Source organism: Budorcas taxicolor, chromosome 25 (assembly GCF_023091745.1).
Source record: "Budorcas taxicolor isolate Tak-1 chromosome 25, Takin1.1, whole genome shotgun sequence".
Classification (NCBI taxonomy): Eukaryota; Metazoa; Chordata; class Mammalia; order Artiodactyla; family Bovidae; genus Budorcas; species Budorcas taxicolor.
Window position 1 is genome coordinate 29845254 of NC_068934.1, and position 14579 is coordinate 29859832.

The 14579-nt window shown below is 47.7% G+C and overlaps 2 protein-coding genes across 3 annotated transcripts in view; one reads left to right on the top strand and one right to left on the bottom strand.

Moving 5' to 3' along the window:
• Positions 1-2327: 2327 nt before the first annotated feature.
• On the bottom strand, positions 2328-12963 carry RPUSD4 (RNA pseudouridine synthase D4). Its single transcript, XM_052662016.1, has 7 exons — positions 12772-12963; positions 12239-12404; positions 10563-10764; positions 5530-5623; positions 5307-5451; positions 3969-4066; positions 2328-3270 (listed from the first exon to the last, which is right to left on the bottom strand). The coding sequence occupies exons 1-7, from the start codon at positions 12961-12963 to the stop codon at positions 3031-3033; spliced, it is 1137 nt and encodes a 378-aa protein (XP_052517976.1). The 3' UTR covers positions 2328-3030.
• A 135-nt stretch (positions 12964-13098) lies between these two features.
• FAM118B (family with sequence similarity 118 member B) overlaps positions 13099-14579 on the top strand; it is a 48464-nt gene continuing 46983 nt past the window's right edge. For both annotated transcript variants that reach the window (XM_052661663.1, XM_052661665.1), the window contains exon 1: positions 13099-13165. The gene's annotated coding sequence lies outside the window, so the exon portion shown is untranslated. The remainder of the gene's footprint in view (positions 13166-14579) is intronic.

The window sequence follows — 14579 nt, forward strand, 5'->3', positions numbered from 1 at the left end:
GGTCCAAGAGAACCTTAAGGCTCTAGCTGATGGAGGCGTATACACAGCCAGCCACCAAGGAGGCCGAAAGGTGAAGGGGTCCCCATCTAGGACATGGAGATGACTCCAGAACAGGAGTGCAAGGGGCAAACAGTGTTGTGTAGTAAGGAATTTGCCTGGCTTTTGTCCCTGCCTCCTGGGAGGAAGCCTCTAAATCTTTGGAATGATAGGAGTGTCTTTGTTACTTAGGATGGGTCCTGACAGTTTGTATTACCCCTGGGGAGTGTCAGGGTGCAGGCCTGTCAATGGTATGTCAATAGACCAATCATGTGATTAGAGATGGAGAGTTGGACTGAGTTCAATAACCAGTGATCTAATCAATCTTGCTGATATGATGAAACTCCAATAAAGACTCCAGGCATTGAAGCTTATGTGACCTTTGTGGTTGGCACCCTCTGTGCACCTGGACTGCGGTAGTCCTGAATCCCCAGGGAGGGGCCAGGGTAGCTTCGTGTCTGGGACCCTCGCAGACCTCCACCCCATGAGTCTCCTCTTTTATTGCCATAAGAAAAACTGCAATAGCAAGCAGAGCTGAGTTTTGAGAGTTGTTCTAGAGGATTATCAAGCCTGAGAAGGTAATGGAAACCCCTGACTTTGCAGCTATTTGGTGATGGGGTTGAGGAGATGCTACCCCCAAACCTGGCACCTCGAAAAATTTTTTAAAAACACTATCTTTAAAAAATTTTTTAAATTAACATTTTTAGATGCACTGAGTTTTGGTTGCTGTGCGAGGGTTTTCTCTAGTTGTGGCGAGGCAGGGCCCTTCTCTGGTTGTGATGTGAGGGCTTCTCATTGCGGTGGCTTCTCTTGCTGCGGAGGACACACACAGTGACCTCATCTGTGCTTCTAAAGTTAAGTCCATGGTGCAGAGTAACAGTATTACGCAAACAGAAAAGTGGGTTTAGAAAGTTGTTTTCAACAGAGAGTATCTAATGGGGTCCCTCCCCAACTCTGCCATCATTCCAAGTTTTCTCAGCTCAGCCAAGGTAACATGAGGTATATTTGTTTGCAAGATTGTACTGTTACAAAAAACCAGACAGGAGCGAGCCGGACCACTAAGAGGAGCGGTTAAATTCATCTTCCTCCAAGTGGTGCTTGGCTCAGCCGCCTGAGACCCAAGGACAGGCCTGCTTCTGAAACAACGAAGATTCGAGAAATGGCAGCTCCTTCACAACACTAACTACAGTGTTTACAGACTAACCAAAGCCATCCCCTAGTCTAGAAAGGACAAATGCTGCTGCTGCTAAGTCACTTCATTCGTGTCCGACTCTGTGTGACCCCATAGATGGACAGATGCTACGTGAAGCTAAAACGTCAACCACTGATGCAGAACTCTCAAGATGGCCCTTTCCCAAACATCTACACTAGTCTTTAAACATAGATTGCAAACAGACAGCCTGCCGATGAAACCCAACCTGCAAGTATGATCTGCTAGCCTATCCAACTGGAGAAGGCGATGGCACCCCACTCCAGTACTCTTGCCTGGAAAATCCCATGGACCGGAGGAGCCTGGTAGGCTGCAGTCCATGGGGTCGCTAAGAGTCGGACACGACCGAGTGACTTCCCTTTCACTTTTCACCTTCATGCACTAGAGAAGGAAATGGCAACCCACTCCAGTGTTCTTGCCTGGAGAGTCCCAGGGACAGGGGAGCCTTCCGTCTATGAGGTCGCACAGAGTCAGACACAACTGAAGCAACTTAGCAGCAGCAGTCTACCTAAGCTAACAAAATCCTGACTTAGCTAGTGAGATGCTGGCAGATTTCACATGAATGGCTGGGTTTCCTCACTCTGAAAAAAGTTATGAAATCTGTTCCCCCGGAGTGACATTCAGCTGGAGCTGACTGCTGCCCTCTTTAGGTATATGGGTGCTCCCATCACGGCCTAACACCCTGCCTGCTCTACCTGCTTTTGTTACCTGCCCGTCGTTTACACCTGCTTTCCTTGCTCACTGAACACCCCTTCACAGGCTCCACGATCACTCGCACAGCAAGGCTCCTGGGCTGAGCCAGGTGAGAATCCTTGACCACTGTCTACAGAATCTGCGACTGATCCATCAACAGATGAATGGATAAAGATGTGTACATATATACAATGGAATATTACTCATAAAAATGAAAGAAACTGGGTTATTTGTAATGATGTGGATGGACCTAGAGACAGCCATACAGAATGAAATCAGAAAGAGGAAAACAAATATCGTGTATTAATGCCTATAGATAGAAGCTAGAAAAATGGCACAGCTGATCCTATTTGCCCGGCAGGAATGGAGATGAAGATGTAGAGGGTGGACATGTAGAAATGGGGTGCGAAGGAGAGAGTGGGGCGAACGGGGAAGTAGCACTGACATCTGTATATTACCGTCTGGAAAATGTAGATGGCTAGCGGGGGGCAGTTGTGTAGCATGGGGAGCTCAGCTCGGCGCTCTGCGATGACCTGGAGGGGTGGGAGGGTGGGAGGCTCAAGAGGGAGGGGAGGTATGTATACGCACAGCTGATTCACTTGGTGGCACAGCAGAAACCAACACAACATTGTAAAGCGATCGAACTCCAATAATAATATTTCTAAAAATCTGGGACTGAAAAATCAAGCAGAAAGGCTTTGCTGAGAGGTCCTCTGACCTCCATGAGGACAGAAACTGCTCCTGAATCCCTCTCTGAGCTAGATAACCATCACGTTCTCTCCAACCACAGGAACCGTCTTGATAGGTCAGGTGCTTCATTGCTGGGTAAAAACCATGCCGGATCAGCAGTCCCGGGCTTTCGCTCTCCTGATCCTGGACTCTTGTCGACTTGGAGGCAGGGAAGCTGCCTGCTGGTTTTCCCAGAGTGTGACCAGAGTGGTGGGAAACAGATGCTAGCCTCCAGTAAAAGCCCCGAAGCAGCGGTTTCTCCAAGTCTTCACACCTGGCTCTTCTGGAGTCTGGCCCCAGTGAGAAGTCGGCAGAGTCCCTTAAACAAAGTGAAGAATTCAGGGCAGACTGCCCGACCGTCTTCACTGGGCTCCTGGCTGTGCGGCTTCATCACCCGCACTATGGTTCCGACTTGGCATCTTTAAGCCCAGACGGCGCAGGGAGTTGACAAAGTAGCGAGGAGGCCTGCAGAGCAAGTTGAGTTCTTCCTTCTGGGGCTGCAGGGCAGGCAGGGTCAGCTGGCAGGCATGCAGGTGCAGGGGGAGGTGGCGGGCCTTGGACTGCTGCAGCCCCAGCTTCTTCAGGATCCCGGCAGACAATTTCTACACAAAGGAAAGAGCTCGTGAGAGCTGGGCCGGCGGCGCCTCTGACCAGCAGCCAGGGGTAGAAGACTTCCACTTCCAGGCCCCATCACTGACCCCCCTGGATGACAGTGAGGGACAGCCTGGTTCTGGACCATCTCTAGGAAGGGTTCAGAAGCCACGTGACAGAAAACCCACCACACTGGGAAAGCGCTCTTTGGCCAGTTCTCTGGCTTTCCGAGAATGAGCTATAACAGTGAAAAACAAGTTTCCACCAAGGCTCTTTAGCAATAGCATGAAAGGCTGCTTTGAGCCTTCAGAAAGTCTCCTGTCTGCTTCTGAATTTCTCCCTAACCTAAAGAGCTAGCAGGAGGATTACTGTTGTTTAGTTGCTTAGTCGTGTCAGACTCTTTGTGACCCCATGGACTGTAGCCTGCCAGGCTTCTCTGTCCATGGGATTCTCTGGGGAAGAATACTGGAGTGGGTGCCATGCTCTCCTCCAGTGGATCTTTCCGAACCAGAGACTGAACCCGTGACCCCCATGTCTGCATTGCAGGTGGATGCTTTACTGCTGAGCCACCAGGGAAGCCCAGCTGGCAGGGTGCTGTGTCTGAAAACCATCGACACGCCTTTGCTGCAACTGACTTTAGGGACTTAACAAGGGGAAGGCGTAAGTTTTCTCCCTTATTCTGTTGCATCTTGGGTCAAAAAGATATTACCTGAGGGGCCAGCCTGTTCCAGTCTGAGTACTTGTGATCACCAAGGACTGGGCAATCCAACCCAAAAGACAGGTGAACGCGAAGCTGATGTTTTATTCCTTTAAAAAGGGAAAGCGAGGAGACTTGTGATTAGCTATAGAAACGATACCACTGGCGGCATCTGCTTCTAATCATAGTAAATCAAAGCACAGTAAAATTGGCAAAACCCCAACTACAATGAAGGGTAAAGGATAATATAACAAATGATGAGCTATTAGGAAATAATACCATTAAGCCTCTAAGTACCCCTCCCCGTCACAGTTCCCTTTCCACCACACCTAACCACTCCGATCAACTTGAGGTCTATCGCTGCCATGCTTTTTGCTTTTTTAAAAAATAACTTCATCGTATAACATTAAATAGTACTACTTCGCACATTTATTTTTATATTATGGCAAAATATACATAAAATTTGAACTTTTTTTAAAAACAGAATTTGAAAGTAGTTCATTAGGAATTACCTCTTTTTTTTAAGGCTGCACAGCACGGCATGCAGGACCTAAGTTCCCCAAGCGGCATGGAATCTGTGCTCCTGCAGTGGAAGCTCGAAGTCCTAACCACCGGACCGCCAGGGAAGTCCCAAGGTTTACCATTTTCGTCCGTTTTAAGCGTTCAGTTCAGTGGCATTAAGTACATTCACACTGCTCTGGAACCATCACCACTGTCCATCTCCAGAACCCTCTCGCCCCAAACTGAAACCCTGTCCCCATAAACCGTAACTCCCCTCCCCCTCCTCCCTCCAGCCCCTGTAACCGCCACTCTGCTATCCGTCTCTACGAACCTGATGACTCTAGGTATCTCACATAAGTGGAATCATACAGTGTGTGCCCTTTTGCGCTGGGCTTCTTTAATTTAGTGTAGTGTCTGTAAGGTTTGGTCCAGCTGAAGCACGTGTCAGAACCTGCTTCTTTTCTATGGCTGGGTAATATTTCACTGCATGAAGTACCACCATGTCTTTCCAATCACCTGCTGATGGACATGTGGGTTGTGTTCACCTTTTGGCTACTGTGTATAGTGCCGCTATGAACAGCGGTGGACAGACATCTTTTTGAGGAACCCGTTTGCAAATTTTTAAATAAACGTAAGCAAACTGTTCACATCCTTATGCTACTGTTTTTCACAATCCCATCCCCATGAGAGCTCCCAGCCTTGGATCAGCATCAGAAGCACACTCTGGTACAACCTCAGCACCTCATAATACCGGGGGCCCAGAGGCAGGGCAGGGCCCAGCACGAGACCCTGTGTGAAGCCCTGAGGAGCCCCGCGGCTCTGCCACCCGCTGGAGAACAGCACCCTCACCGGTAATAGGCTGGAGCTCCAGGAGGGCGGCGGACAGGCTGCTGCTCAGCACCTGGTACTGAGTCACTGCCAGCTGCGCGTTCCGGCTGCTCCGAACCCTCACCATCTTCCCGTCATCCACGCGGTAGCTCGGGGACAGCGTCATCTGCAGCCAAAGAAATCGAGACGTGACTTCAAAGGACGAGCAGAAAACCCGTTCCTCCAGAGGTGCTCACCCACCCACCTTGTGGTGATGCTGCTGGCCCTGCGCCTCCTTCTCGATGATGGGGATGTCCACGACTCCCACTTCAGGCACCGGGACGCGCACGGTGATGGCCCTGGGGGGACACACAAACCCTGCCTGAGCCGTAAAGATGAGGAAGTGCTCCTTGGTTATTTGGCTACTTAGAAGTTTCATGCTGGACTTTCTGCACTACAAGAGGAGAGTGAAAAAGTTGGCTTAAAGCTCAACATTCAGAAAACGAAGATCATGGCATCCTGTTTCATCACCTCATGGGAAATAGATGGGGAAACAGTGGAAACAGTGTCAGACTTTATTTTTTGGGGCTCCAAAATCACTGCAGATGGTGACTGCAGCCATGAAATTAAAAGGCACTTACTCCTTGGAAAAAAAGTTACGAGCAACCTAGATAGTATATTCAAAAGCAGAGACATGACTTTGCCGACTAAGGTCCGTCTAGTCAAGGCTACGGTTTTTCCTGTGGTCATGTATGGATGTGAGAGTTGGACTGTGAAGGCTGAGCACCAAAGAATTGATGCTTTTGAACTGTGGTGTTGGAGAAGACTCTTGAGAGTCCCTTGGACTGCAAGGAGATCCAACCAGTCCATTCTGAAGGAGATAAGCCCTGGGATTTCTTTGGAAGGAATGATGCTAAAGCTGAAGCTCCAGTACTTTGGCCACCTCATGTGAAGAGTTGACTCATTGGAAAAGACTTAGATGCTGGGAGGGATTGGGGGCAGGAGAAGAAGGGGACGACAGAGGATGAGATGGCTGGATGGCATCACTGACTCGATGGACGTGAGTCTGAGTGAACTCCGGGAGTTGGTGATGGACAGGGAGGCCTGGCGTGCTGCAATTCATGGGGTTGCAAAGAGTCAGACATGAATGAGCGACTGAACTGAACTGAACTGATAGCGAGTTCTGAGGGTCAGAGGGTCCCAAATAATCTCTTGGTATAGTGCTTAGCCTGACAGCTGTCACTATTCTTACAAACCTATCTTTTCTGCTACTAAAGTAAATATGCTGATTGCAGAATACTGTGGGGGGGGGGTGGGAAACAGGAAAACAAACAAAAACAATTATATTAGTAACATGGTCTTTCATCCAGCCTTTAAAATTGAGTATGAGCAGTTTCATTTTAAAGGGGGATAATATAGTTTTGTATCATTTATATCTTTCTTTTTTAAAGGATAAAAGATGGTAAGTTCAAGTTGCATAGGAAAGAAATGAATAAATAAAACGAACTGAATGAAAAATTCATAGGACTGCTCCTGCTCTATTTGTCAGGTAGATAAAACACGGAGGAAATGTGCTCCAAAAGTCACAGGAACCCCAAACACAGTTCAGTAACTCACTCCCAACCTCTCTTGTTGGAGGTCTATCACACCGCAGACAGGTAGAAGATTCTGATTTGTCCTTACGTTTAAACCTCCTGCAGGTCAATCAGCCTAAAACAGAATTGCTGGCCCAGGAGTCAAAAGCCCTCTCAGATATAACATCTCACACTCTGGACACCCAGCTGCAGGTTGGTAGCAGCTCAGACTGCTATCTGATGCATTTTACCATACTTACACAGATTTATAACCACTAGATGACCCTTCCTAATGACCTAATGCTCCTGCTCAAAAACGTTCAGCCAATAAATATTCACTGAATGTAAACAGGCAATGATTTAGGTAGGCACTGGTTTTATATGGATGAATAAGACAAAAATCCCTACTGGTCAGACTTCTCTGGCCACCCAGTGGTTGAGACTCCATGCTTCCACTGCAGGGGGCCTGGGTTCAAACCCTGGTTTGGAAAATTCCCTAAGCCATGCTGTGTGCACCGCATGCCCCAACCAAAAAAAGGAAAGAAAGGAAAAAAAAAAAAAAAAATCCCTGCTCTCAAAGAATACCAAATCTAGTAAGAGAGGCTCAATAATTTACCTAAAATCTCACACTGGTAAATAACACAGGTGAGAGCTGAATACAGACCTTTCTGAGCATTTAGCTACCATGCTAAACTTGCTCCATTACCTGTCATCTCTCATTGAGGTGATTCTTAAAACTTCATTCCTCATCAGAGTCATTTGTGGAGCTTTTTAAAGATACAGATACCTAAACCTCACACCCACACGACTTATGAATCAGAACCTCTGTGGGTGGGTCTCAAGCATATAGATTTTTTTTAAGGTTCCCAAGATAGCAAAGCAACTTCAAAATCTATAATACAAAAAGGACTAACATCCAAAATATGAAAAGACTGCTCACCAATCAAAAAGAAAATAATAACCTTATAGAACACAGGCAAAAGAAAACAGTCTGTTCACAGAAAGGAAAACTCAAACTGCTGATAAACACACACACACACACACACACACACAAAACCAGCCAACACCACCAGTTAACAGGGGAACAGAAAATAAAGTATATATATTTTTACCAACAGAGTGGCAAACCTTTTAAAAATGAATTGATTAGGCATAATGGGAAGTGGATACTCATCACTGCTAGTGGGAATAAAAACTGACATCATCATTTTGGTGGAGAAGGCAATGGCACCCCACTCCAGTACTCTTGCCTAGAAAATCCTATGGACGGAAGAACCTGGTAGGCTACGGTCCATGGGGTCGCTAAGAGTCAGACACGACTGAGCGACTTCACTTTCACTTTTCACTTTCATGCACTGGAGAAGGAAATGGCAACCCACTCCAGTGTTCTTGCCTGGAGAATCCCAGGGATGGGGGAGCCTGGTGGGCTGCCATCTATGGGGTCACACAGAGTTGGAGTTGACTGAAGCGACTTAGCAGCACCAGCAGTATCATTTTGGAGAGCAACTTGGGTAGTAACTATTCAAATTTTATAAAGTGTGCACCCTTCAACCCAGTAATTCCATTTCTGGGCATTTGTCCTAAGGATATACTCACATATTCTTTGCAAGAGGCTTTGAAAAATTGAAAACTGCCTAAACATCAATAACGAAGTTATGATATATCTACACAACGAATACCTACAATAAAGCCATTGAAGAGGAGACAGCTCTAATTGTGCAACACAAAAGGCCCTCCAAGATATACTGTCCAAGTGAAAAACTTCTACTGCTAAGTCGCTTCAGTTGTGTCCGACTCTGTGCGACCCCATAGACGGCAGCCCATCAGGCTCCGCCGTCCCTGGGATTCTCCAGGCAAGAACACTGGAGTGGGGTTGCCATTTCCTTCTCCAATGCATGAAGGGAAAAGTGAAAGTGAAGTCACTCAGTCGTGTCCGATTCTTAGCGACCCCATGGACTGCAGCTCACCAGGCTCCTCCGTCCATGGGATTTTCCAGGCAAGAGTACTGGAGTGGGGTGCCATTGCCTTCTCCCTCCAAGTGAAAAAAGCAGGTTGCAAAGCAATGCAAAATATGCTGCCATACAGTCATCTGCTTATACATATCCCACATAACTCTACAAGTTTACACAAGACACTAGCAACAGAAACTGCTTCAGAAACAGGAAACTGAGTAGATGGGGGATAGGAGTGGTTTCATTTTTGCTCATGTACCTTTCTTCTATAAAAAAAACTAAGGTTGGCAAAATTGAAAAAGACACATATATCCCACTGTTCATTGCAGCACTATTTACAACAGCTAGAACATGGAAGCAACCAAGATGTCCATTAAGAGATGAATGGATAAAGAAGTTGTGGTACATATACACAATGGAATGCTACTCAGCTATAAAAAGGAATGCCTTTGAGTCAGTTCTAATGAGGTGGATGAACCTAGAGCCTATTATACAGAGTGAAGTAAGTCAGAAAGGGAAAGATAAATATCACACACTAACACATATATACAGAATCTAAGAAGATGGTACCGAAGCATTTATTTGCAGGGCAGCAATGGAGAAACAGACATAGAGAATAGATTTATGGACATGGGGAGAGGGGAGGAGAGGGTGAGATGTATGGAGAGAGTGACATGGAAACTGACATTACCATATGTAAAACAGATAGCCAATGGGAATTTGCTGTATGTCTCAGGAAACTCAAACAGGGGGTCTGTATCAACCTAGAGGGGTGGGATGGGGAGGGAGATGGAAGGGAGGTTCAGGAGGGAGGGGATATACGTATACCTATGGCTGATTCATGTTGAGGTTTGACAGAAAACAACAAAATTCTGTAAAGCAATTATCCTTCAATTAAAAAAATAAATTATATTTATTAAAAAAAACACTAAGATTGGGACTTCTCTGGTGGTCCAATGGCGGGGGCCTGGGTTCGATCCCTCGTCAGGGAATTAGATCCCACATGCCACAGTTCAGAGTTCCTATGCTGCAACTGAAGATTCCACATGCCACAGTGAAGATCAAAGATCCCGCACACTGCAATTAAGACCCAGCACAGCCAAATAAACAAAAACTGAGGTAAGTCTACATGCACCAACGTGAGTTACACGTCTACAGACGAAGAGTTAAGTCGGAAAAATACAGTGTACACTGTACAATGTCACACACGCACACACACAGTATACATATCAGTGTGCTCAGTCACTCCATCGTGTCCTGCTCTTTGCAACCCTGTGGACTGTAGCCCACCAGGCTCCTCTGTCCATGGGATTTCCTAGGCAAGAATACTAGAGTGGGTTGCTATGCCCTCCTCCAGCGGATCTTCCCAACTCAGGGATTGAAACTGCATCAGACATGTATGTAAATAGGATGAGTAAGCTCCACAGGAATAAAAACCAAACTACCCCAAGGGAAGGAACGAGAATAATAGAATGAGAGAATTCTCCAGGACTTTTTTTTTTTGCTTTATCCATGTTGTCTGACATTTTACCACAACAATCAAATCATATTACTTGCATAATTAATTTTAAATAATTTTTATGTACAGGCATAATTAGGAACCACTATACTATCAGACTCTAATAGTCTAAGCACTAAATCTATTTCCTATAATTTTTATATATCCAGAGATCCTAAGACAGTGCCTGTCACCAGGGATTCCTGATGTAAGAAGAGCGGAAGAAATGAATGAGGGCCTACACCACCTCGACCGCTATTGACAGGTTTCGTACCAGTACTTCTTTGTCACCTGACGAGTTCTAAACAGCTCTTGGACTTGATGCGCCACTTCTTTTTCCCAAGCCAACACCATCACACCTGTGGTTTCCTTGTCCAGCCGATGGCACAGGTGCAGCGGCTTTGCCTTGGGGCCGTGAAGTATCTTTGCCAGGACAGGCAGTACATCACTGATGCAGAGCTTGACCCCAGGGCCACCTGAGAAGGAAAGAGCCAGAGACCTGAGTGGCCAGGGAAAGATCCCATCAAAGACCTCGACTTGGGAAAAGCAGATTACTGGATTAACAGCAGATGCTCTTGAGGGCAGTAAAACTGAAGTGTGGTCCAGGGACTAGCAACATGTCAGTACGCCCGGGGAACCTGCTAGAAAGGAATCTCAGGCCCCCAACCCAGATAATGAATCAAACTCTGCATTTTAACAAAACACCCAAGTGACTCATATGCATAATACACTTTAAGAAACAAGATCCCAAGGTATGTGGCTTTCTCCTCAGACATAAACAATTTTTTAAAGGTATTTATGTACTCAAACTAAAATTAGCAACCAAAATGAGGAGGCCTGATATTTCACTATATAAACACAGGCTTGAGAATCTGCCAAGTAAACCCTAGCGAGAAATGCAAGAACATAAGGCCCTCCTGAGGCATTACGGAGGAGTTGAAAGATGGGCATTCCTGGGTTCCGTTCTATGGAGCCTCCTAACTAGCCATTGACCTTAGACATTACTTACCCTTTTCAACTTTTAGTTTTCTTATCTACAAAATGTGAATATCAGGATAATAATTATTTCTTGGGGAATGAAAAGGAAAGAAACTTAATGGAAGGATCAAGAGAAAAAAATACACACAAAGCACTAGGCAATGTCTAACTTAATTCCTTGTTTTCATGTACAACCATCTCTGTATCTCCCCCCAAAGCATTTGTACGTCTAGCTAAAACATGCCTTTCCCTCCAGCAAAACCCTTTCCACAAATGCATTTTTTCTATCAATCTTTCCTGACTCACTCCAGCTATCTCTGAAAATAAAAAACATCAGGGTTGAGGTGTCCATTAGGGTCAAGGTGCCCTGGGGTTTTGCTAGTTATACACCAACACATGTTATGTCCTTTTTCCCAATTTTGATGGAAAATAATTTGAACACAGGAACTACACAGCCTTGGTCCTCTATAGCAACCCCTGGTGGAGGCTGGCACACAGCAAATTCCATACTGCTGGCTGCCAGATGCTTGAAAGATGGGGACCATCTTATTTAGCTCTGTGTCCTCTCTGGTGTCTTACATAGGTTAGTATCCTTCAGTTCAGTTCAGTTCAGCCACTCAGTCGTGTCTGACTCTTTGTGACCCCATGAATCGCAGCATGCCAGGCCTCCCTGTCCATCACCAACTCCCGGAGTTCACTCAGATTCACGTCCATCGAGTCAGTGATGCCATCCAGCCATCTCACCCTCTGTCATCCCCTTCTCCTCCTGCCCCCAGTCCCTCCTAGCATCAAAGTCTTTTCCAATGAGTCAACTCTTCGCATGAGGTGGCCAAAGTACTGGAGTTTCATTACAAAAGTTTAATTACTCTGAAAGCAAAGCTTCAGGAAGCCCTGGGAGTAATGTCAGAGTTGCCCTGCCTTGTAATAGAAAGCAGCAGCGCCCCTCCCGCTTCCCCGCCACGTGCTCCTCACCATGCACAGGGAGACCGTAGGGCTTATTGATGACCACAAGGTCCTTGTCCTGATGGACAATTCCCCGGCTTAGCGCCTTAGCCAGCACGTTGGGGTGGACGCGCTGCAGCTGCTCTGTGAACCGCACTAGTTCTCGCACTCTCCGCTGAACAGGGTTTGTGGGCGCCTAGGGAGAAGGAGAGACGGGCAATGTCCGGTGAGGAGGTCTTTCACTAAACCTGGGTGAGAATTTGGGAAGGGAATGCCTGTATCTCTGCACTAGATGAGCGCCTTCCTCGAGTAATTTGAGAGCAGGGATGCGTGTCTGTCCCACTGGTCCCCAAGTAGGGCTTAAGGCTGGGGTCGGCAGGAGCCAAAGACCCAGCCCACAGGAAGATCCCGCACCCTGCTTAGCTGTCCCCTTCGCTTTCTCCCAGTTCTCCCACCACAAGCCCTCGACATTTACCTGACAGGTGTCAGAGGACCCGCCTACTTCCCTCCCTCACCCCAGTGAGCGCACTGCCTCTTGGGAGTTGTGGTCTTTCTGGACTCACCGGCTCCTTCGTCTTTTGTTGCTGTTTCTGGGCCCGGAGTCTCTCTGCTAATCGCTGAGCATCCAGGGGCCGAGAGGCAGCAGCAGCAGCAGCGGAACAAAGTGGTTTTGAGTAGAGGGTGAAAAGACTTCCGAGACACTGCCCGGAGCCCCGGACCCAGAGGCCGGGCGCGCTGCAGCCGGGCGCCGCCATCTTGCCGAGAAGGGAGGGGCGAGGCAAGGCCACGCCCAGAGGAGAGCAACGAAAGGGCGGGAGGACGGGTGGGCGGGCCCTGCGAGTCACGTGGGCATGGCGGGGCGGGGCCCGGGGCGCATCACGTGGGGGCGGTGCGCGCTGAGTGCGGCTGCGCCGGCCGGTAGCTGCAGCTGGAGCGGTGGCGTTTGGAGGAGACGCGGTGAGTGTGTGCGAAAGCCGGGTTGGGACTGCGGAATGCCGGTGCCTCAAAGCTTTAACGTTTCTGCGGACCCAGGGTTTCCGTTCTCGGAGATCCCTGTCTCGGGAAACCGTTTCTCCCTTTGAGAGATGACCCCACTCAAAACCACCTCCCCGCCCCCGCGCCTGGTAGAAGAGATGCCCCATGAATGCTCGCCCCAGAGCGGTCTTGAGGCGCCCACCCTGTCCCTCTTGCCCCGAGGGACGCCTCCCGTCTTTTCTCCTTTCCTTATGGCTCGACCTTCGGAGATGCGGGATCAGTGAAACCTCTCCACCCCTCACCTCCTGACTCCCAACCTCTTTGTTTCACGTTGTAACTAGTCCTTCTCTCCCAGGGGTGATGGGGAGCCCCTTCCGTTACCCAGGGGCCTATATTTCCTTCCTGGCGAGCACCTTGAGTTTCTTCTGCCGTCTTCAAGAATTCATTTCTTGGAGTCTCCTCCTTCAACTCCCGCCCACCACCCCCCTGCGGCTTCCAAAGAGAAGACAAAGTACAGAGCAGGAACCTTCCCTTCCCATTTCTCCTTCCTTCATTTCCTCCTCCGCCGTTTGCAGTCTCTCCAGACCCTCCCTTTCTCTTACAAAGTGCAGCGTTGGGACCCCCATGCCCATACTGCTTACGACTTAACGAAGTCAAGACTTTTTGACTTCACTGAGGGGTGGCAGGGAAGAGGAACGTCTGGTTGGGATAGTAACACTATAAAAGTAGCTTGGGACACACCTGCCATTTGTTAAGGATGATGCCCGAGCCTTAAAGGGATGTCAGAAAGCGAATGGGTCTGCGCTGACGATAGAGGAAACAGTTACTGCTGAGCATGAAGGTTGCCAGACGAGTTAGTGAAACTAGGCTTGTGCTCTACCCCCCTAAAAAGGATTAGCATGAAACAGAGTTGAACAGGTAAGTGGAGCTAGCCTGTAGAAGAACTTTAACCTGAAGAAGAGTTTGATCTAGATGTGAGTCTGTGATCTAAGGAGTCTGTGAAGCTTCTGGAGCGGGAGGGAGACTCCTTGAAAGGTAGAAATGAATCTGACAGTTGAACGCAGGACATATTGAAAAGGAGGGGGCTTTGAGAGCAGGGAAATCGGCTAGAATGCTGCAAACTAGGTGGGCAGTAGTAAGGCTGTGCTTGGTTCAGTGGTCTTTTCCCTACACCATACTGTTCTTTGAGTTTAAATTGATTTTTGAGTTGTGCAGGTCAAGATGTATCAGTTGGCAGCTGCTGTTGAACAGTGAGTGCCTTAAGGATTCATTCATTCATTTTTTTTTTTTTAATCCCCTTATCTGGTGCAGAGTAAACTCACAAATATCCCTGGACTGGGTGAGGTGCATTGTAGGCTTGTATTAGGTGTGTCTGAACATTTTGAATCATCTGATT

Coding starts and splice junctions, on each gene's coding strand:
- RPUSD4 (XM_052662016.1), bottom strand. CDS start 12,963: ATGGCGGCGCCCGGCTGCAGCGCGCCCGGCCTCTGGGTCCGGGGCTCC. Junction 5,624..10,562: donor CAGGTGACAAAGAAGTACTG/GTACGAAACCTG, acceptor GTGTCCCCCCAG/GGCCATCACCGTGCGCGTCC. Junction 3,271..3,968: donor GGAACAGGCTGGCCCCTCAG/GTAATATCTTTT, acceptor TCCTTTGTGTAG/AAATTGTCTGCCGGGATCCT.